Genomic DNA, 21,300 nt, shown 5'->3' with positions numbered 1-21,300 from the left:
AGCTGGCTCACAGGTGTCTTCAATCACAATTTCATAGGTAAGAAGAGGTTGTGTATTTCACTGGGAAACGATGCACTGCTTTGGAAAAGTCATCTGTATGTAGATTTACCCAGGCCAGCAGTCCAACTTTGTTGTTTGCAACTTGTTTGCAGAAGGATGAGTGGACCGGGAGGCCAATAACGAGTGACAAGGTTTCCTCAAACCTAAAGTGCAGCCTGTGTGCCATTCAGCCCAGAGCTGAGGGATCATTTGTTCCCATGGACCACTGCCTGCCAGGGTAATGAATTCCTGCATAGCTGGAACAAGCAATTCAGGATTCTGCTCCAGAATTGCTTGGTGGGCTGCATAATCATTGACAATACTCCCTATCCAGAAATTCTTTTGCAGTTTCCTTTCATAGTCCTTTGAAGCTTTTAAAGTTCACATTTCAATTTGCTTTGCCTTAAAGGAAAACACTTCCTGGGCCCAATGCATACTGCAAGCTCTTGACAGCAAAGTCCTCATGGTTGCCAGCTTCTGATGTTACAGAAGAAACTGCGTGTGAATGTGTTAATTAGGTTTTCTGATGGGAAAACTCTATGTCACGTGGCTGCATGTGTTTGCTTAGCTATGAGTCTAGTCCTGGCCTAGTAAAGCCCAGGCAGGGTGGCATGTTGCAGGGAAAACAAGTCCGTGTGCTTATGGGGTTGCCATCAGCAGCAGAGTGAACGTGTGCTTTGGGGCTTTCTCTGGAGACACAATTAGGGACCTGCTCCATGCCACAATATTCTCTTAGATCTTTCTAAAATATTCTAAAAAGGGCAGTGAAACTTCACATCTCCTTGCAAAGCCACTGTTTGAATAGGGGCATTCTTGTCCCTCCTCAAAGCCATTGCTGTTGCAGACCAGAAACATGAACATCCACAAACAGGAACAATGCAAGGACCTCCAGCTGCTGCTTCAGAGCACTGGGAATGCAGACCTGGGTATTACTAATGTGAACACTTAATTAGCATTTCATTCTCCTTCACAATATCCAGATCTCTGGGTTTTTAGTTTCAGCAGCTGCTGGACTGGCTCTAGGGAAGAACAGTAAATGGGAAACAGTGACTGCCAGCCTTGCAGGGGTGGGGGAAAACCTGGAGTGTCTGCGTCAAAAGATGAATGGGAAGAGTGTAAATGCCAAAGCCAAAGCTTTGTTAGGATAGCAGGATCAGTTCTTTACTGCATGCTTGCATGAAGGTCATGTGGGACCTCCTTTTTGTATCTCATGCAAAAAAGGAGGTCTTAATAATACCATGCTACTTAAACCCACATTGTGACGTAGCTCTGTAGTGGTTCACAATGAAGCAGATTGCATGCTTTGTCACTGCCAGCCCTGGTGACCCTGTGAGGGACTGTAGTGTATGCCATGCCTGTTTTACATCCAAGCAAAGATTGATTTTGCTTATTAGTATAGAATAAATACAAGAATAGTAAAATGGACAACTAAACTGGCCACTTTGGAGGATAGCTCATGGTTTCGCACATCACTCCTATACCTCATGCTCCCAAGGCTTGCACTCATCATGAAATATTTTAATAGAAAAACTCAGATCCCATGTTACATTTGAATAAAATTGCATCAGATCATCAAGAATTCTGCAGGCAGGAACAAGACAAAAGCCTTCTGACTCTCGCTTTAAGCTGTCCTGGATTTCTGCAGCTCTTTCTGAAAGCTGCTAGAGGCAGAGTGTTTGTAGTTGTTTTTATGGGCTTTATGAAAGATATGTGGAACGGTCTGCAGGGCTCTCTGAGCAGAAAACTGTTTGTCCAAGCCCAGGGACATCGTGCTGGCAGAAGTGGAACGGCCCCGCTCCCAGCCCAAGAGTGTGAGCTGTGCCACGCTGGGCAGAAAAGACACGAGGGGCTCCAGCCCAGCTGATTCCCCTGCCGTGAGCACTCCACAGAGCTCTGCCATTGGGAGAAAGTGCCAGATGCCAGACGAGCCACCGAACTTTCATCTCCTGCTGGAACTGCTCCGTGACAGCTCCTGTTCTTCCTGAGGGAGAACCCGGAGCCATCTTGTGACGCGTGTCCTGGGGGGATTGTCCTCCGGCATTTTGGGCCTTTGTTCCAGAGGGGGGACAGTGAGGTCTGACAGTTTGATATCTAGAAGTCACTGGCCTTTTTTCCTTAGTTTTCATTTCCTGTTGCTGGAAAGGGATTGTTGGAACAGTTTAGAGGAGACGACTCATTGTTTTAAGTTGTCTCAAACTGCATGGGATAGATGGCTTCACACAGGAACATCCGCAATGCTGCTGAGGGGAAGGCACAGAGGGGGACAAACCCAGTATTTCTGAGGCAAATTCCTTGGCACCAAACCAACCTGAGTCATCAAACAGTGCACCTGATGTTTCGAGACATGGGCCAAAGGGGAGCCCTTGCACTGTGTTTGGTCCAGGCCGGGCTATGCTCAAGGCAAAGGTGTGTCAGTGCACTTGGCTCCTCGTCTCCTCCTTGTGTCCAGCACAAACAGGAGCCCAGAGCTCCTGCAGAAACCATCGCACCAGCCAATGGGAGCAAACTTTTGTCCAGTGCTCACACAGAGCTGTGCGGTCCAGCACTGCACCTCATTGGGATGAGGAACTCTTCCAGCCCTCTTGGGAGGAGCTAAAAGGAGATTTGGCCTTCAGATCAGCTCCTTCCCTGCTCTGGATTTGCTGCCCTGGTTGAGCTGCTGCTTGTGGCAACACTTGTTTCCCAGCTGCCAGCCCTGCTCTGCTGGCCAGCAGCCATTGCAGGAACTTGTGCTAGTGACACTGAACCTTTCCGATCTTCCTCAGGAAAGTTCAGGGCAGAACTTGTCAAAAGAGCATTGCCTGGGCGATGCCTTTGATATTAAATCTTTCCTCTGTTCTCTGTGCCACAGACAGTAAATATTTGAGGAAGCAAGTTCGCTGCTCCAGAAATTCCTTAAATCAGTCAGTTAAACGGTAAGAGAACACGATTTGGGATGTGTAATCTCACTTTAATTCATTGTGCCGAAAGCTACAGTGAGCTGTGTGTCTAACCTAAATGACCTTGCCACCAAGAACTTAGAAAAGTGGGAGAGATGGAATCAGTAGCACAAGGATCTGCATTGGGATTCTCCCACAGGCCTGAGGACACAGCCCACTTCCACTGGGCCATGGCTTTTTACCCTACATCAAAACTTTGTGCTTCAGATTGTGGTGGTGAATGCCCCCGGCCCTGTCCGGCCACACAGTGGCCTGAGAAAGGCTTGTGAGGCCTGGGCCTTGCTGAACAGCCCCTGGGCCCAGCTCCTCCTGAGCTTGTCAGAGACACTGAGCGCTCCCAGGAGCTTGTGCTGTCTGACGAGCTCCTGGGGTGTCCTGTGAACAGCCTTGGAAACCACTTTTCTTGCCTCAGTGGCACAACATCCTTCTTCTCCCACTTTCAAAGACAGGCTGCTGACCCACAGTGTGGTCATGATAAAGCATTAACAAAACACCCAATATACAGAGACCTATCTTGCAAAGTTGCCTTAGCCAAGGTGCAAAGCTCCATTCTTGGAACAGATCATCCATACCAGGATTCACCATCCTCTTTAATTTGGGCTGTCAAATCTTTCAGGTTTTGTACGCTTTTGTGAATGGATTCCGAATGATCAGACAGGTTCATACAATACAGTCCTTCAAATTCCTCACAACCATGTCCATGTGCCAGTAAAAGAAAGTCAATTGCTGCTCTATTTTGAAGGGTAGCATGTCCAACACTATCAACATCGCTCAACATATCACTAATGGCAGAGGATGTGGCATTAGTTTGCTTGCTCAGCCAACACCCAACTCGATCTAATTGTTTCAAAGCCACTGCTGAAGTCAATTGGGGTAAAAATATACTTGCTGAAACCCTTCTTGCAGCTTTCCAAGGCATGAAATCACCCTGCAGTTCTCATCGTAATGATGAGCAGATCTTGTTTTCCTTTGTTTCCTTTTCATGACCGCTTTAGCTGAGGGTGCGATTACAGTGAGCATCCCAATGCCACAAGGGTCACCTTTAAGGTGTGCTGGAATGCCTTGCCAAGCCCTGTCTCCACAAATGAACCAATATCCCTTAGGCAATTGCCGGGGATATAGGTCAGCCTCAGGAAGCACATCCCAACTGTTTGAAGAATTACACCAAAACCTCAAATTTCTATATGCAAAGTAATGGGGAGTAACATTGAAATTTGGAGGATCACCTTTTCGCCAAGTACTAGCTATGAAGGTAAAGCAAAAATCTATTGTTAAAGAACCAAGGATTTCCAATTCTTGGGGTTCAGAAGCTGACCTTGGAAGTTTTTTGGCCCAAAGGTTCCAATTCAGTGTGGGATTGTTTCCATTGTCAATTTCACCTGGCTTACCATTGGATTGTTTTTTGACTAAAGGCAACTCTTTTACTGGCACACCAACCAGACAGGTTGAGAAAGGTTTTTCTGGTTCCGAATTAGACAACCATAGGGTATCTGAGCTGGCTGCCTTGGCTAAGGTCACCCAAACATTTGGTTTTGGTTGTTCCACAGGCAAATCTGCACGACAAAAAAGAATTAAAACGCACCAATACCAACATACAACTTGCATTTGCTTCATCTTATCCATGAGCTAAATTTTGGCAGAATCCTTACATATATATCAATTTCTAAAATTTTGCTTTCAACAAAAACAAAAACCCAAACTTTTGCCAAAAGTCAGCTCTACAAAACAAACATTTGACATACAATTGACACACTTATAAATAACATTAACACAAAGCCAGAATTTGCAGGTTCCACCGATGAACAAGGAACGTCAGGCATGACCAGGGATCTCTGTGCTCGGCTCACATCTGCGTACTTGCTTCCTCGGTTCTCGTGACTCGTCAACACGTTCTGGGGTGCGATATGGTTTGACATTTTTGGCTGGGACCCACCTAATTCCAGCACCTGTAGAGACAGAAGCATACCCTTTGCCCCAGGTTATTAATTGGAAAAGATCTTCAATTTGTCCAGATTCAGGGTTTCTAATTAAAACAGGTGGATTTTCTTTCAGTTTCGCCTGAGTGTTATTTGAAAAATACCTAAAAATTGATGGATCAGGTTCTGCAAAATGAACTGTTTAGGAAATTAAAAACATACAAAGCTTTGTTAAGTCTCATCTGAGGTGTGACCTCTGCTCCCCATCTCTGTTGATCTAAAATGCGTTTTAATGTTTGATGTGCTCTTTCAATAATTGCTTGGCTTGTGGGAGAGTGGGGAATACCACAAACTTTGATGTGATCTTTTGCTTGAGCGAGTGTGGCAGTTGCAGGCTCCTTTATTCCTGTTTTTGGACTTGACTTAACTTTTAGTTCAGGGAGATTAAGACTCAGGCAATATAGATGGGGGTATTTCCTGCTCGATTTCTCAAGTGATGGAATGTAGGAAGGCTTTCCAGGTGGAAAGAAGTGACAGAGTGTCTCAGATGAAGAAAGCGAGGCACTGCAAGAAACCAGCATGCCAGGGAACTGCTGTCCTGGGCTCACGAGTCCGACTGATGGTGGTCCTGCAGGCCTTTGCCCATGCCTGCTCCAGCTGGGCCATCTGCAGCCAAAGCTGCAGGTGTGAGTGCAGCAAAGCTGCTGTCCAAGGAACGCAGCACAGCTGCTGATGAGGCTGACTGTTGCCTGCAGTGTGTGGGGAGGATATTGCCGGCAGCAATTGCCGGAGAGATGCTTGAAGGCATCTCTGGACAGTGGGCTTTTGGGGGGGTCCTTCTACTTCTTGCTCGGGCGGTAAAGACTGTCCCAAGACAATGCTCTTCCCTTTGAAGTGATGAAGAGGAACCACGGAGCTCCTCACCCTTGTTCCTCTCCTCTGCTCTCCACAGCAGCTCCAGCTGCGCCTCTGCGCTGTCTCTCATGGGCCTCTCTGAGATAGCAGCAGCTCTGAGATAGCCACCTCCTGAGAGGGCAGCCCAAGGCTCTGTTGAGAAGAGAGCTGTGCCTCAAGCCTTGAAGCAAGCCTGACAAACTCTTCTCATATAGACACCCACACTTGCAGCCTTCCAGATGCACAACTGAGAGCTGTGGGACATATGCATGCTCATGGCCTGCAGTGCCCTTTCTGAAATGCCTCGGCTGCTTCTGAGGGAGCTGACATGCCACTGCGGTAGCAAAAGAACTCTGGATTCAATGGGGTCCGGCAAAAAGCGTGCCTGGCATTTGCCTTGTGTGTTGCTCTGTCCAGTGGCCAGTGCTTTGGTTTGCCACCTCATCCCTGCTCTCTGCCACTGGGGCCGGGAGGGGCGGGCCCGGGGCTGTGGGGCTGTGCCGGCCCCGCTTCCCGGGCCGCAGCTCCAGCTGCCGCCACTGCCTGGGAGCGGCCCCGCTCCGGCGCCAGGGCCGAGGCGCCGGTGCCGGGCCCCATTGGCCGCTGTCGTGCCGCCGCAGGAGAGCTCCCCGCCGTGTCCCGGCTGCAGAGAGCGGCTGCCGGGGCGGTTCGCCTGGGAGTCTGAAGCGAGCATGGCCCAGGGAGCGGAGCCGAGAAATAGAGACCCAAGAGACAGGGGCAGGAAGCAGAACGGAGAGACAAGGGGAGCAAAAGAGGGCCAGGGAACGGGGCCGGAGCTGCGGGAAGGGGCAGCAGGGACAGAGGAAGAGACGCAGAATGAGCAGGAGGGAGCAGGAGAGAGCGAACGCTGGGCTGGGGCGGGATGGAGACTGTTGAAGAAGCTTTGGAGGGACAACAAAATAGAGAGCGAGTGGCAAAGAACAGGGCTATAGCGGGCAAGCAAGGGACGGGCAAGTGGCTAGAGCAACACAAAAGGAGAAGCCCAGGGGCAGTTTTTGTATGCACTCCAGTAAAGCCTGAGGTGTTTTCCTGCTGCAGTGGTCGCTGCCAGCCAGCGGCAGCAGCTGGGGCTGAGGCCCAGCAAGCGGGGCCGGCACAGCCCCGCAGCCCCGTGCCCGCCCCTCAGGGCCCCGTGCGCAATGGCGGCAGCAGGGGACGAGGAGGCCGCGGGCTGCGGGCAGCGCTGCCGCCCCGCCGGGCCACACGCCGCGGGCGGCTTCAGCAGCAGCACAGGAGCTCTGGGGACACTGGTGCCGCAGCTGGTGACGGGCCGCCGAGCAGCACAATGGCGCGGAGCGCGGTAAGGGAGAGCCTGGGCGTGTGGCTCCTTAAGGAACAAAGGAGGGCCGTGTTCATCGGTGCCTCCCCTCGGGCAGGAATGGAGGGCCCGAGATGGTGCTCAGAGCCAAGGCCGAGGCAGCTGGGCAGCCTGCCTGGGTCCTACGTAGGAAGGAGATGTCACCAATGAAATAAATGGGCAGGAGATCTTTCTCCTTTTTAATGCCTTTATTAAGAAGAATCAGCTCAGGTGGGAAGAAATCGACGGGTTGCGCCCTCGCCGCCGCTGCTCCCAGGCGTGGCACGAAGCAGGAGGATGATGCAGTTTTGTCTGCTGGTCTGCAGGCAGAACTGGGGACTCTGTCCTCACGGGAGAGTCGTTGAGTCCTTGGTTTGTTGGTTTAGAAACCCGGGGGGTCTCTTTAATCAGTTTCTTTTCAGGTTAGAATGAGAAATAAAAAGATTCAGGCAGGTACGGGACAATGCTCCCATCCTTAGACGTCACTTTAAGTCAGTTATTGGCTCGTGATTTCAGGGGTTTTTCTTATAAAAACTGTAAAACTGTAACAATCCAGGGTGCACTGCGTTTCTTATTTGCATGTTGTTTCTGGTGTCACTGCCCATCTCTTTACCCTGGAGGGTTTCCCTTGGTATCTTCTTGGCATGCAGCCAGCATCAGGGAAACAATCAGTTAACCACCTGCCATTAACAGGTATTTGAAAAGCTTTCCTTCGGCAGCGAAACTAAAGGAGGCTGACTCGGTCTGGCTTGGTTTTTTTTTTTTTTTTAACTCTGAAACTTTAAAGAAAAAATACAACTTTCTATTCATAACAACCAAGACACCCTCCAGCCTGCTCTGGCCCTCTGCTCATTATGGGCTGCGGCCTTCACGGTGGGCAGTGATGTGTGCTTGAATCCAGAGGATGCCATGGGCCGAGTTTCTGCAGCTTGTCAGCTGCATAGGACTCTTACGAGCCTTGGAGAGAGACCCGAGGGGTGGAAATCTCTCAGTGCCTCTTTGCTTGCAGCTGGAAACACCTGGGGGTTAAGTGGAGCTTCAGGGACAAGTGTACCAAAGGTGCTCTAGAAGGCTGTCCAAGAGCTTCTGAGCGGAGGTTGCCTGGCACACATAAGTCATGCATATTTATTTGCCAGAAGAGCTGCTCGGCTAAAAGGCCAGCAGTGTTACCTGATATCTGCAGCAACCAAGACATTTGTGTGTGTCCCGTGGCGGTGCCTGATGGTGTCCGAGGACAAGGCAGAGGGAGCTCAGGGGCTCTGGATGACTGCTTGAGGGATCTGGGCCGCATGTGCTATTTTCTTCCGCCACGTGCAGTGAGCCAGACCCAGGAAGGCTCTAGAGGTGAATGGCCGGCAGCCTGGTGTTCCCAGCAACAGTGTGGGAGTTTGAGCGTGGGTTACTCTACAGGACAGCAGGCCTGATGGTGGCACATGGGCTACATCTGCCTCAAAGGGAAAAAGGCTCTTGGCTCCAGAGTTAGCAGGGCTCCTTGAGAGAGCTTTAAGTAGCATTGGAAGTGGAAAAGGGAGTAAAGCAGGCTGACGGGGGAGATGCGTCAGCACTGCACAGCCATGTTTGCGTGACAGTGGAGGATGGAAGCAGTGCTGCCATCAAAGGTCATGAAAGTGTAGCAGAAGTCATGGGAAAAGCAGGTTTTTGCCACAATTCTTTCAGACCAAAATACTACCAAAGAAACACTCTTGAATTTGGGCTTTTTACAGCAGCCTTCATCCAGGTCTTCTTCTAGGGAATTTCGGAGGAATAAGACATGAGTGCCTCTGCATTCCCATGCACAATGCTGCCTCCAAAATACTCCAGCCCTTCTCCATTTGGCTCCTTCCATTCCTGTGCAGAAGAAGGAAATTCAGTAGAGGGGAGGTGCAAGAATTCACAGGCAACGTGGGTGTACATTGGGGCCTTCACAGCCATCACTTTGGTATGAGGTCACAGAGCTCTGTTTGATGTCAGGTTCCAGAGCCCCACTGTGCTCTTCAGTGCTCACTCTGGGCAACACTGCAGCAGCAGCAGCAGCAGCAGCAGCAGTAGCAGAGTGTTTCTAGCAGGGGGGATCATGGTCCTGAGCCGCTACCTCCTGCTGCTCTTTCTCGTGGCCCTGCCAGCCCAGAATGCCCAGAGTGCTCCAGCAGCTGGGCAGGGAGCAGGTAGGCAGGCAGGGGCCAGCACACAGCCCTGGCTGGCAGCAGCGGGGCCGGGAGCAGGGATGGCTGAGCCAGGAAGGCACCACGGGGCAGGCAGAGGGGCAGAGGCTCCAGGGGAGGTGTGAGGGGCTGCAGCTGCTTTAGGGTGCAGCATGGAGAGAGCTTCCTAAGGAGCAAGGATGTGGGGAGGGTTGGGTCAGGCCCGGAAGCTCAGCAGCAGTTCTCCATCACTCAGCAGTGGCTGTCCGTCCCTCCACTCTGGGTGTCCAGCCTTCTGGCCCGGCTCCAGGGCTGACCCGCACACAGATCATGTGGGCACGCCACGGCTTTTCCCTTCATGTGGGAGCTGCCAGCTCAGTGTCCCAAGGGCAGCCAGACCCCCCTGCAGCTGTGAGGATGCAGACCTGCCTGAGCGTGCCCTAGCAGTGCCTCCCACATCCAGGCCTTGAGGTGTGCCCATCAGGGCAGTGCACGTGATGGTAACTTCTTGTGGGTGTTTGCTTGTAGTTGTGGACACGGAGAGTGCTCTTTCAGCCCCTGAGCGAGGGGCAGATACCGTGCTGACTCCGAGCTGGTACCTCAAGCATGAGTAGTCAGTCTGTCCTGCCTTCACAAAAAGGAGCGCCCCTTTTCCCTGTTTTATTCACGAGAAAAATACCGTCATAGGTTAACGTGCTTTTGTAAATCTAACAATAGGGATGAACGATGACAAGGTTCCTGAAGAGTTCCCTGAAGGATTGCCGGATGTTCCAGAGGAGCTCCTGGCAGCCTTGCATGAAGCCCCGTCTGGTTAGTATATCCCACTCTGTTAACCCTGGCAGCCGGGAAGCTGAGCTTTTGCTTCCTGTAGGCATGTGCTGTATCCTGGACAGCCAGAAGCACTCAGTCAGAGTCTTGCTGCAGGCCCACTGCATTTCACACCTCCTGCAGGGAGCCCTAGAGATGGTCCAGCACAGCCTCTGCTCACAGCTGTGCTTCCAGATGACTGCCAGGGGCATCTCCACCTGCTGCTGCAGTTGTAGCATTCCTGGCCAGGGCTGCTCTGTGCAGACATTGGCATCCAGATGTTGGGCAAAGGCCAGTGCTGAATTTGGGTTCGCCACATGCTCAGCACAGCATGGAGGCAGCAATGACATCAGAGCAAGCCTTGGCTGCCCCTTGCAAAGCTCAGGCTCAGGGACGGCTTGAAGCTGGAGTCCAAGGGTGAGGGGGAACCTGAAGGTACTCCTTCTGTGGGTCATTTGGTTGATTAAGTCTTGGCTGGTTTGGGTCTGCACTTCTTGTTGCACTGCAGAAAATCCAGCTGTCAATTCCTCCTGTCTTGGGGGGGACAGCGGCCTCGTCAGCGCCGCTTGCCGCAATGCCCAGGCCATGGTACCCTGCTTGTGCTGAGGGGCAGTGGCTTCTGCTTAATGTGTGCAATGTCTTGTTTTTCTGAAGAGACAGATTCTGAGACTGTGCCGGAGACCTTAGCTGTGGAAGAAAGTGACATTGTGCCAGGCTCACATGAAAAAAGAGAACCAATAGAGGACACCAGGACACTTGCTGAGCCTGAGGAATATTCAGGTGAGTGCTTGCTAGATGCTGTCTTGGGCAAAGAGCAGCATTTCTGCTGTATCCCTGCAGTGCTCTCCATGGGTGAATTGCAGGTGCCCAGCACGCAGCCCGGGCCTGCAGCCCGGAGGAGTAGATGGGGCAGTGCTGCTCCCTGGCACACACTGGGCTCTTGTGCATGAGAGCTTGATGGGATCCCTCTTGGTCCCTGATGCTAAGACACCAGAGCCAGAGGAAGCCATCTCTGAAGACAGCATCAGATGTCAGTTCTGATCCACTAGCAGTGCCAGTCCTTGGGCATCTGAAGCACACTGTGGGGTTATGCCTAGTGCAGAGCACAAACGCTGACTCTTGCATTGTCTCTGCTCCTGCCAGGGTTATCCGGTGGGCAAAAAGCCGAGACTGCTGGACACTGTGACCCGAGCAAGTACTACATCCTAGTAGGGACAGTAGCAGCCTCAGCTTTGCTTCTGCTTGGGGCAGTGTCTGGCTATCTAGTCATGCATCAGCTGCTGAAGAGAGACAGGTGAGTTATTAATTGCTGCCATTGGCAAGGAAGTCTTTGCAGCATGCAGGAGCGCCCAGGCGGCTCCTAGCAGGCCTCTGAGGAAACTGTGCTCCAAATTCCTATCTGTGAGGAGTCTTCTTGGAAATCTGTTTCTGCAGGAGGAGCCAGGAGGACAAAGAGGCAACAGGACAGGACTGGGACTCTTCCTGGGAAAGCTGTGGTCAGCCTAGAGGTGAAGCAGAGCCAGGAGAAGGAGCAGGAAGCGGCGAGAGAGCCCAAGGCAACGGGTTCAGGGACAGCTGCCGCCTGTTTCCTGAGCTCTTTGCAGCAGAGCTCGCCCGGCTGTACAAGAACATGAGCGCATACCCATCACCTCTGCCCACCTGCTCCTTCTGTGCTCTGGCTGACAACGCCTCTTCACGGGACCACTGGATTTCCCTGGAGTCACCTCAGCCCACAGCATCCTCTTGGCCCTCCTACCACCAATACCTGCAGGACTACCATCTCTTAGAGGATGATGATTAGTGATAGTGATAGCCATAAATAGTGATAGTGATAGCCATAAATAGTGATAGTGGTAGTGATTCTTTTAGTGATAGTGATAGGGACACTTGATATTAGAGGGTGGTGGTTGTTTTAATGATAGTGATAGTTAATATTAGAGGATAGTGATGGTTTTAATGATAGCGTTAGTTAATATTAGGGGATAGTGATTGTTTCAATGATAGCGTTACTTGATATTAGAGGAGGGTGATTGTATTAGTGATAGTGATAGTCATAAATAGTGATAGTGGTAGTGATTCTTTTAGTGATAGTGATAGGGATACTTGATATTAGAGGGTGGTGGTTGTTTTAATGATAGTGATAGTTAATATTAGAGGATAGTGATTGTTTTAATGATAGCGTTATTTGATATTAGAGGACAGTGATTGTATTAGCGATAGTGATAGTTAATATTGGAGGATGGTGATTGTTTTTGTGATAGTGGTACATTTAGTGATAGTGATACTTGGTATTAGCAGACAATGATTGTTTTCTTGATCTTGATAAATAAATATTTTTCCGAAAGCAGTAAATTCTTGCCTGCTGCGGCTGTTTCTGTTGGGGCAGAACGCACAGAGCTGGGAGCAGGGCTGGGGCTGTGACAGGAGCTCTGAGAAACTTGCACTGCAGTGCAGGAGCTGCTTGTGCCACCTCAGCCTGCTTTCCCAGCAGTGGCCGTTCACAAAGCTTTCCTGCACCAGCACGGGGACACGCTGGCTAGCAGTGACATGCAGAAACTTCTCTGGGAGCTCATTTGGGATGCTGGCCTGAATCAGGAAGGTCTGGGCAGAGAGGGAAAGATGTTCTGCGAGGGATGGCTGTCCAGCAGTGAGCACATCAAGGAGACCCGAGGTGGTGACTTAGGTCGTGGCAGTCCCTCCCCGAAGAGCTTCAAGAGAGGAGCATCAAGGAGCAGAAAGCTGGAGCCGGGCTGTGTGAGAGGGGAAGGAATGTCCTATCAATCACAGGAGCCTTCTTAAAAATTAGATGGCTAACAGTGACTATAATTATAACAAAAATTACAGTCTTGTCGCACGCAGTATGGGAAAAAAGCCCAGAGCTGGAATACAACAGAGAACTTTTGTGGGGGATTTTGTGAACCGCTAGCTAGTTGACAAAGGTCACACTGATATAATACCGTTAGTTAAGCAAGAAGGAGATGGGTATAGGAGTCAGCAGTCAGTGTCCAAAGCTGGCAAGGGCACTGTGCCCTTGGTGCAACATCAGGATGGGGGAGAGGATGGTTAGTTAGAAATATGAAGAAAAGATGTGGACAGCTACAACATAGTAGCCACAAGAATGCTAAGGTAGGCGTAGTTAGCTGATAAGTAACTAACCAATAATGAGCTCGCCTTTTGCAATATGTATTGGCCTCATTAACACCAATATAAATGTATGTGCCTATCAATAAAGTTTTGAGATTTGCTGATCACTCATATTGAGTGCCGCATTTCTTCCGCCGATTACCACAGGCCTCAACCCACTACTTTTATCCCAGCAAGTACAGTGAGACAAGAGCACTCCTTTAGATCCAATGCACTGAATTCAGCAAAGCCTCCCCAGCCACTCCCAGCTGAGATGTTCAGGAATCAAAGGAGGAAGCTCCACCATGATTTCATTGGCAGTAATGGGGACACGCCTCTGGAAGTGCTGCCAGCTGAGCCAGGGGCTGGGCCTGGGGGGGACTCATGTGCCCCCATTGCTCTCTCAGGGCAAATGCCGTGTGTGCAACACCAAGGAAATGTAACGAACACTGCCTCAGGGATTTCATACAGACAAAAAGGCAAAATGGAACAAACTTTGGTACAGACAGATCATGTCTCAACAAAGACAAAATGTGAAAAGTTGAAGCATAGAAACACCAAACCTCTTACATTTATTGCTAAATCTAACACTACTAATACATCTTGAATAATACTTATATATCTCAGCTAATAAACAGAGAGATTCCTATCATGTAAATTAACAGAAGAATAAACAATCCTAAAAACTTGATAAACAATCTTATTTCTATCTAGTCCTCTTGACGCCTAACTCCTGCTAGCCTGGGGCAAATGCAGAGCTAATTTGGCCTTTTCTTCTTGGGGAGAGGCTGTGCATCCTTGCGTGGGCGATGTCTTCTCCTGTGCTTGTTCCTCTCCTTGATGGTTTCAAACTCCCTGGAAGACAGGAAACAAACCATCCATTGTTAACTTCATACACACCATTAAGCCAAGTGCCAAGATCTCCCTTTTTGGATGAATTTCTGCCTTTTCAGGCTGTGACACATTTGTAAAGTGATCAGCACCATGAATCTGACCTTGCTGGTTACAATTCTTTGAAATGTCTTCCTCCTTTTGCTTCATCCTAGGTTTAATTCGATCAGCAGCATCAAAGCAAGCTTTGATGCATGTGTTCCTGCTTGTATGAGCTGTGTCTTGTTGGGGCATGGCAAGGTTTCACTGGGAATGCTGGGTTTGAAGGAAGCTGTTTGGGTTCCAAGTGGGCTGTAAGCTTGAGCAGGGCTGCCAGGAGCGATCCTGCAAGTGGCCTCAGCTTGCCCTGTGGTGCCTTTGGAAAGGGTCAGCGTGCTTTAGGCCAAAGGGGCAGCTGGGAGCAGAAGGAGGAGGAGCTTGCGCACCGTTGGCACTGCCCGCACGGAAAGGGGCCTCCCGCCGGCTGGGGCGGCTGGCGCGGTTGGCAGCAGGGACACTCCGCGCTGCCAGCCCACTTTCGGCTTCTCTTCCCTGTCTCCCCAGTCTCCTTCCTGGGAGGGCTTTTCCTCCTCTTCCGTTTGCCTGCAGTCTGGAAATCAGAGAATCCTTATCAGTGCTTCCTTCCTCTCAGAAAGCTGGAATTCACAGCGTCCACCCCAAAAATCTATTGGCCTAAGCAAATTCTTCCAAACGCCGAAGAGCTGAGAAAAGGGCTGGATATGGTAGTGGGCTGCGGCAGGCTGCCAACCCAGCACTTGGAGGAAAATACTCCCCTTTACCACAGCTCTAAGGGGGTGGGATAAATACGTGGCTGTCCATAGTTCTACATGTCTGATTTCTACCTCTCTGCCTAACATCTATTTATCTCTGGTTTTCCTCCCCACATGTCTTGGGCATGGCTTATACATTCAGTCACACTAGTGAAGACACATGATTACCCATTTTCTCCTACCCAAAATAATCTGTCTCTCTCTTTCTCTCTGTCTCTCTCTGAAGCAAATTGCTCTTTGCTGCTAAGGAACGTATTTAAGGTCCCGTAGCACTGGCACATCTCCTTGTTGGGGATACGCTGGGGTGCTACAAAAGATCTCTAAAATTTGGCAGCATCTCCATGAAGGCAGCCCAGATGGCTGATGTTATCAGGCAGTGGGGAATGAAGGGTCTGATTGGAATCTGAGGGTGCCAGCCCTTGAGAATCCGATTTGTAGAGAGTCGAAGCCCATTTTGGCGGTGGTGCTGCTTTGTTGGGTCAAAGTTCTGCTCCACAATTCCGTATTTTAGGCTAGCAGCACAACAAAAGTCAGGGCAGCATCTGCTGAACCTTTCCCAGTGCGTGGGACCAAGGGAGCTTGGCCAAGCGGCGTCTGGCGTGGTTTGTCAGCAGGGTTTGTGCCCTTCTGCCAGTTTCTTGACCCTGCTGGCATGTCTGGATTTTCTTCCCACTCACCTGAGCAAGAGTGCTGCTGGCAAGTTTCTGCTCTTTTTTCCAGCAGTAGTAGTACTCCACACACTGTGCCACGGTCTTACTCGGGATCTGTTGTGAAAAGCAAAAGAAGGAATCTGAAACAGCCATCCTGTAGGGTGCATTGGAGAACAACAAGAATACATAGTAAAGTAGGAATTAAAGTCATGGAGAAAATTGAGGAGGGTGTAAAATGAAATCAATATGGAGGAGTCAGAGAGGCATTATGCAATGTAATAAACCGAGTATTGTGCTAGGTGGTAACACATGTAATGCACAGATAAACAACAAGTCCCTCTAGCAGAGTTCTTCTTTGCCCTGTTCACTGCAGTTATCCCAGCACAAGGTGTTGTGGAAGCAGCAGCACACGTGGGAGACAAGTCTAACAAAACAGAGCTCTGTCTTCCAAAACAGCCTGGAGAGAAGGGCTGCAGAGGCAGGATCCCCATTTTCACACAGGCCTTCCATGTCCTGTTCTGTGACTACTTTAACAGTTTTGGTACTTGAGAAGAGAGGGACATAGGTGCAGTATTTGGTACCAGCAATAATCAACATGTCCCTTCTGATGATCTGCCAAGGTGAGGAATGTCCTGTGGCTTTACCTGCTTCTGGATGAGATGGAAATCCTTGCCATAGGTGTGGAAAGCCTTTTGGAAGGCCTCCTTCTCCTCAGGTGTCCATCTATCAGAGCCTGGCAAGAAAAGGCAGCAGCTGAATTGATCCCTCTAGCCACTTGAAGCAGATCCCACTGGCTGCCGAAAACAAGCTGGCTCCAGCCATCATTCACGTGTGTGCATGTCTGCTCCCTCAGAAGGTGATGAAGACGAGAGCAGGCATTCCCCAGGGAAAAAAGCATGGAAAACGGGTCAAACTGAAGGAGTAGATGCTGGTGCTTTCCCTGCCCCCAGAGAAGGCGAGATCTTGTGGTGGTTTAAAGCACAACTAATTGAAGCAGAAATGCTTGACACGGCCATTAAGGGCACGGCAGCATGTGTCAGAGAAGGAAGAAGCTGGGCTTTGGTTACCTGCGTAATGATAATCAGCCAAGGGATGGCCTTGAGCTGTTGGAGGACCCCCGGGAGCAACATCTCCAGAGCCTCCTGCAAGATGTAAAGGAAAACGGCTTGAGCCGCCCCACAACACAAAAAAGGAGCCAAACCCCACCAATGCTGCCCTTCAGCCGCTTTGCCTCTTCAGCTGAGGATTCAGGCCACTGGCTCTCATATGGGTCAAAGATTGTGCTTTGCTCCCAGTCCCTCATTTCTGCTGCCCAGCCTTGGCTCCTGCTCCCCAAGGGTAGCATTTTCCTCTCCAACTCCATGATTTTGCTCCTCCTGCACCCTGAATTGCCTCAGCTGACTGAGGCTTCTGGGAATTGTCCCTCAAAATGTCTTCGAGAACACAGATCTCCAGGAGGTTTTCAAGGCAGCAGGCTGCAGGACCCTGCGGCGCTGCCTCCAGGAGAGATCTTGTCCCTGCTGGAGCCATTTGGGCTCAGCCCTGCCGCAGCTGGACGAGACACAGCAGGCAGCGGGTGCTCTGCTTCTTGTGAACTCCCTTCTTCAAGGAGCAGCCAGGAAAGGCTGTCCCGCTGCCCGGGCCTTATCAATTCCCTGCCCACTCTTGCCCGCGCCCAAACAGCCGCTTCCTACCGGAACGCTGCCGCGAGCCTGGTGCAGGCAGTGCAGGGCGAGCTCCAGCTGAGCTGCTGCCCCGGGAAGGCCACGGGAGCTGGCCATGTCCAACAGTTCTCTGACTGCAAGCACAACAAAAACCCACCCAAAGTCAGCCTTGAGCCAACAAAGGGGAAGGCTTGCCATACAAGGCAGAAGGAAAGCACAAGAGCTAAAGCCTGCAGCTTGGAGAGCACCAAAAGGAGAGCAAAGCAAGGGGCAGCTGAAGCAAGGGCCCACCTAGTGCTGCCTCTCCCTTCCATGCAGCTTTTGTCATAAGGAGTGGAGGCCAATCTCCCCTCTTCCAGTGGCACATGCCCCTGACCCATTTGGAGAGCAGCACAGTTGCTCTTTTTCCTGCTCTGCTGCAGAAGCAGAGCATTGTCCTTACCCCTACCACTTCCACAAGGGAAGATGGGCATGACAAGGAGAGAAGCAGAGCCTGCCAAAAGCTGCCTTTTTATCCAAAAACCAGCACGTTACATGCCCGACTATCTCAGGAGTGGAAGGAAAGCTTGACAGTTACCTCTGTCCGGTTTTTCCAGGTCAGGGTCGTCTTCCTCCAAGGGCTTCCAGACCAGGGTTGCAGGCTCTTCATCCTCACTTGGCGGCCCGGTCTGCACCTCAGGGAGCTCAGCCTGAAAGTCACTGCCAACATTGATGTGTCTAGAGGACGAAGGAGGAGGATGTAAGAAAGGCAAGTGGTCAAGAGACACCTGGCGTGCAGCCACAGCCTTGGACCAATCCCACCGTGACTCTGAAGGAGCAGTTGTCCTGCTCGCCATTCCTCAAGTTTGCTGTCCTTTAACCCTAGGCCAAAACTCACGGCTCAGTGTGGGCTCTTGCTTTCCTTTTCATTGTGCCTCTCCTTTCCACCTGAAAGAGATCAAAACAACGCTCCAGATAAAACTCATTCTGCCAAGATGTGTCGGTAGCCTGCTTCTCATCCTCATCATCACTGAAAACCCCAAGCTCCTCTGTCCCAGCTCCTCTCCGTTAGGTGTCCTTGTTGTGTTTTTCACTTGGAATTTCTGAGGCAGGTCCCTCTAGCAGTCTGCAGCTTCCTGAAGAAGGAAAGCTGAAGGGCAGGCACTAGAGTGCCGTGAGTCTTGGGGCCAGTGAGAAGAGCCAAGAGGATGGCATGGAAGATGCACTACTGCAGGCTTGGGTTGGATGGAAGGAAAAGGTTCTTCAGCCAGAGGGGGCTTGGGCACTGGAACTGCCTCCCCAGGGAAGGGCTCCCAGCACCAAGGCTGAGAGAGTTCCAAAAGTCTTTGGACACTGCTCTTGGGCACAGGCTGGGATTTTTGAGGCTGTCCTGAGCAGGCCCAGGTGCTGGGCTCCATGATCTTTGGGAGTCCCTTCCAGCCCAGAAAATGCTGTGATACTGTGATTGTGTTCCTGAGAAGCACCACTCAAGAGGGCATCTCACAGCTGCCTCTGACCGTGAGGCAGAGCCAGCCCTACACACATTGAACAACACAGACAAATCTAGAGCAATATCTCTCTGGAAAAGAGATGCAAGGCAGGTGGAAAAAAATCAAAAAAGCTATGAAAATAGAATATTGTTCCAGTGTCTGGAAGTGATGTAAGTATGTGAGTACATAAGAATTGCTGCAACCAGATCATTTTGGAGGATGAAAGCCAGTACTGCAGGACAAGCCCAGCAAACTGCTTCCATGCTCTGATGGGCAGGCATCCCAGAGGAGAAGTCCCATCCTTCTGTTTTTTGAAGCTTTGCAGGAGGTGTGACCAGAGTGAGGGCGTAACAGGATTAGTGGACACTGAACCCCTAACCTCCTCCGGAATGACCAATTGGTTTTGGGGTCACCACAACGTAGTTTTAGGACTTAAATGGGTGCCAAGAACTTTTACACAGGTCACCAGTGGACGAGAATCTGCAAGTGCACCGTGACAGCTCCCTACGTCCTCTATGGAAAGGTCTGTATTTCCCCTGGAGGCAGCATTATTCCTGGAGAAGTTGCAGCCTGCTTTCATGTGCAACCTCGTCTGGGGAAAGTGACCACACACCGTGTCTGTGGTGGTTGGTGGCAGAGCCAGCTGGAGCCTCCTGCCGTTCTGTGAGTGCTTTGGGGGCCCACGGGGATTTTCTTACCTTGCACAGTGCCAAAGTGCTGTGGGGATGCCTGGCGGCAGACGAGGAGATGAGGATGTCGCTGCAGAGGCCAGCTGTGGCGCTGAGTGCAGAAGGTGGCTGCTGAGGGACAGCCCAGGAGCAGATGCTGCAGCTGCTGCTCCAGCGCTGCTCCACCAGTGTTCCACCAACGGCCGCAGGAGCAGCAGACAAGGGCAGTTGCTATGGGCACAGCCCAACATTCCATGCAGAACCCCAGGGGAGCCATGGGACAAAAACAGGGATAGGCCACCTTTGCCCCTTCTACCTCTTCTGCTGAGAGTTTGCTCTGAGGAGCTCCCCACTGGGGCTTTTCTCCTCAGTCCTCTGGACATGGAAAAGCAGAGCCGGGACAGCTCTGGCTCTCCTCTGTGCTTCTCTGTAAGGTGCCTGCAGCTGAACAGGCACAGGAGGCTGGCTCTGTCCAAGGGCCCATTCCACATTTCCTGCACTGCAGAACCACAAGGACTCCTGCTGCTGCCTCTCCTCTGGCTCTGAGAGGAGCTAGAGCTTGCAAATCGTTCCGTGCAGAACCAAGTGCAAAGCTTTCTCTCCAAGTGGCGGCATTCATCCTGCCCCCTTTCTCAATTGTCTGGTGCCCAATAATGTCACTTGATGTTTTCCCTCCTTTGGCCTGCTGAGCTGGTCTCTCACCTCAACACCCCATCCCTGAAACTTGGAGAAACGGGATGTTTCTCAGGAGAGCTGATGGGGACACACACACTGGGGCAGTGCACCAGCATTGCTGTAGTCAACAGGTCATGCAGAATTTCTAGGTCTCTCTTCCAGCTCCCTTGAAGAAGGGAGAATGTTCATCTCTACTACTCTGGCATTCCTCTAAAGAAGGAACACCAAGAGAATTTCTTTTCCACACTAATGGCCTTCACCTTTGTTGGAATACTTAGGTGCCAGATATGGCAAAACCCAGCCACTTGTACTGCTTTCCTGCCTAAGGTTTAAGCAAAAGCAAATCTTGCTTCCTTCCCAGCCTGCATGTTACACCCACGCCAGCCACCTGCTGGGAAAACATCTGGAACAAGGCCCACTGCAAGGCAGATACTTTGTAGGCTCCAGATCCCACCTGCACTGGCTCCAGCAGGCAAGGGCAAGCTTTGGTCACTTCCCAGAAGCAGCCTGGCCATTCCCCACTGCCTCGCTCCCTCGCCATCCTCCACAGGCCCTGCTGCCAAAGCCTTGCAAGGCAGAGCCATTTGCTGGGCTCGGTAAAAGAGTGACTTGGATTCTTCTTTGGCACAAATACCAAAGCTGTGCGAAGTGAGAGGATCAGGTTCACAGCCGCTCTGCTTTAGCTAAGGACATTACTGGAGGCTCAGAGCCTGGTCCTTTAAAGCGAAACTGAATCTGAACTCCTGGTGTCTTTGTGGTGCATGTGGATATTTCTTTTCTAGAATCAGAGGGGTTAGAAAAGTCCTCCAAGGTGCTCAAGTCCATCTGTCCCCCAAAATGAAACAAAGTTATGTTGCTGGGCAACAAAAAGGCCTCAACCCACTACTTTTATCCCAGCAAGTACAGTGAGACAAGAGCACTCCTTTAGATCCAATGCACTGAATTCAGCAAAGCCTCCCCAGCCACTCCCAGCTGAGATGTTCAGGAATCAAAGGAGGAAGCTCCACCATGATTTCATTGGCAGTAATGGGGACACGCCTCTGGAAGTGCTGCCAGCTGAGCCAGGGGCTGGGCCTGGGGGGGACTCATGTGCCCCCATTGCTCTCTCAGGGCAAATGCCATGTGTGCAACACCAAGGAAATGTAACGAACACTGCCTCAGGGATTTCATACAGACAAAAAGGCAAAATGGAACAAACTTTGGTTTAATGATACAGACAGATCATATCTCAACAAAGACAAAATGAGAAAAGATGGAGCATAGTGAACATGTAACCTCTTACATGTCATGATAAATAACACACTATTAATCTATTAGTAATCTAACACAACTAATC

General features: G+C 50.9%; 1 protein-coding gene and 1 long non-coding RNA gene across 3 annotated transcripts; one reads left to right on the top strand and one right to left on the bottom strand.

The window, feature by feature from the left end:
• Positions 1–7,585: 7,585 nt before the first annotated feature.
• On the top strand, positions 7,586–13,269 carry LOC135291742 (uncharacterized). Of its 2 annotated transcripts, none has more exons than XM_064406009.1 (5): positions 7,586–9,271; positions 9,965–10,057; positions 10,709–10,834; positions 11,198–11,348; positions 11,489–13,269. In XM_064406009.1, the coding sequence occupies exons 1-5, from the start codon at positions 9,181–9,183 to the stop codon at positions 11,853–11,855; spliced, it is 828 nt and encodes a 275-aa protein (XP_064262079.1). In that variant the 5' UTR covers positions 7,586–9,180; the 3' UTR covers positions 11,856–13,269. The 2 variants fall into 2 exon arrangements, with proteins under 2 accessions (XP_064262079.1, XP_064262080.1); XM_064406010.1 differs by having other exon boundaries at positions 7,594–9,271; positions 9,776–10,057.
• A 1,272-nt stretch (positions 13,270–14,541) lies between these two features.
• Positions 14,542–16,665, bottom strand: LOC135291730 (uncharacterized). The gene is made up of 4 exons (XR_010354462.1): positions 16,556–16,665; positions 16,133–16,221; positions 15,516–15,602; positions 14,542–14,657 (listed from the first exon to the last, which is right to left on the bottom strand). It is a non-coding gene; the product is annotated as an uncharacterized LOC135291730 (long non-coding RNA).
• Positions 16,666–21,300: the final 4,635 nt, after the last annotated feature.

This window comes from Passer domesticus, unplaced genomic scaffold (genome assembly GCF_036417665.1).
Source record: "Passer domesticus isolate bPasDom1 unplaced genomic scaffold, bPasDom1.hap1 HAP1_SCAFFOLD_109, whole genome shotgun sequence".
In the NCBI taxonomy this organism is placed as follows: Eukaryota; Metazoa; Chordata; class Aves; order Passeriformes; family Passeridae; genus Passer; species Passer domesticus.
The sequence above is the reverse complement of the archived record's forward strand: the minus strand, read 5'-3'. Positions and strand labels throughout refer to the sequence as shown.

Coding starts and splice junctions, on each gene's coding strand:
- LOC135291742 (XM_064406009.1), top strand. CDS start 9,181: ATGGTCCTGAGCCGCTACCTCCTGCTGCTCTTTCTCGTGGCCCTGCCA. Junction 10,835..11,197: donor TGAGCCTGAGGAATATTCAG/GTGAGTGCTTGC, acceptor TGCTCCTGCCAG/GGTTATCCGGTGGGCAAAAA. Junction 11,349..11,488: donor CAGCTGCTGAAGAGAGACAG/GTGAGTTATTAA, acceptor CTGTTTCTGCAG/GAGGAGCCAGGAGGACAAAG.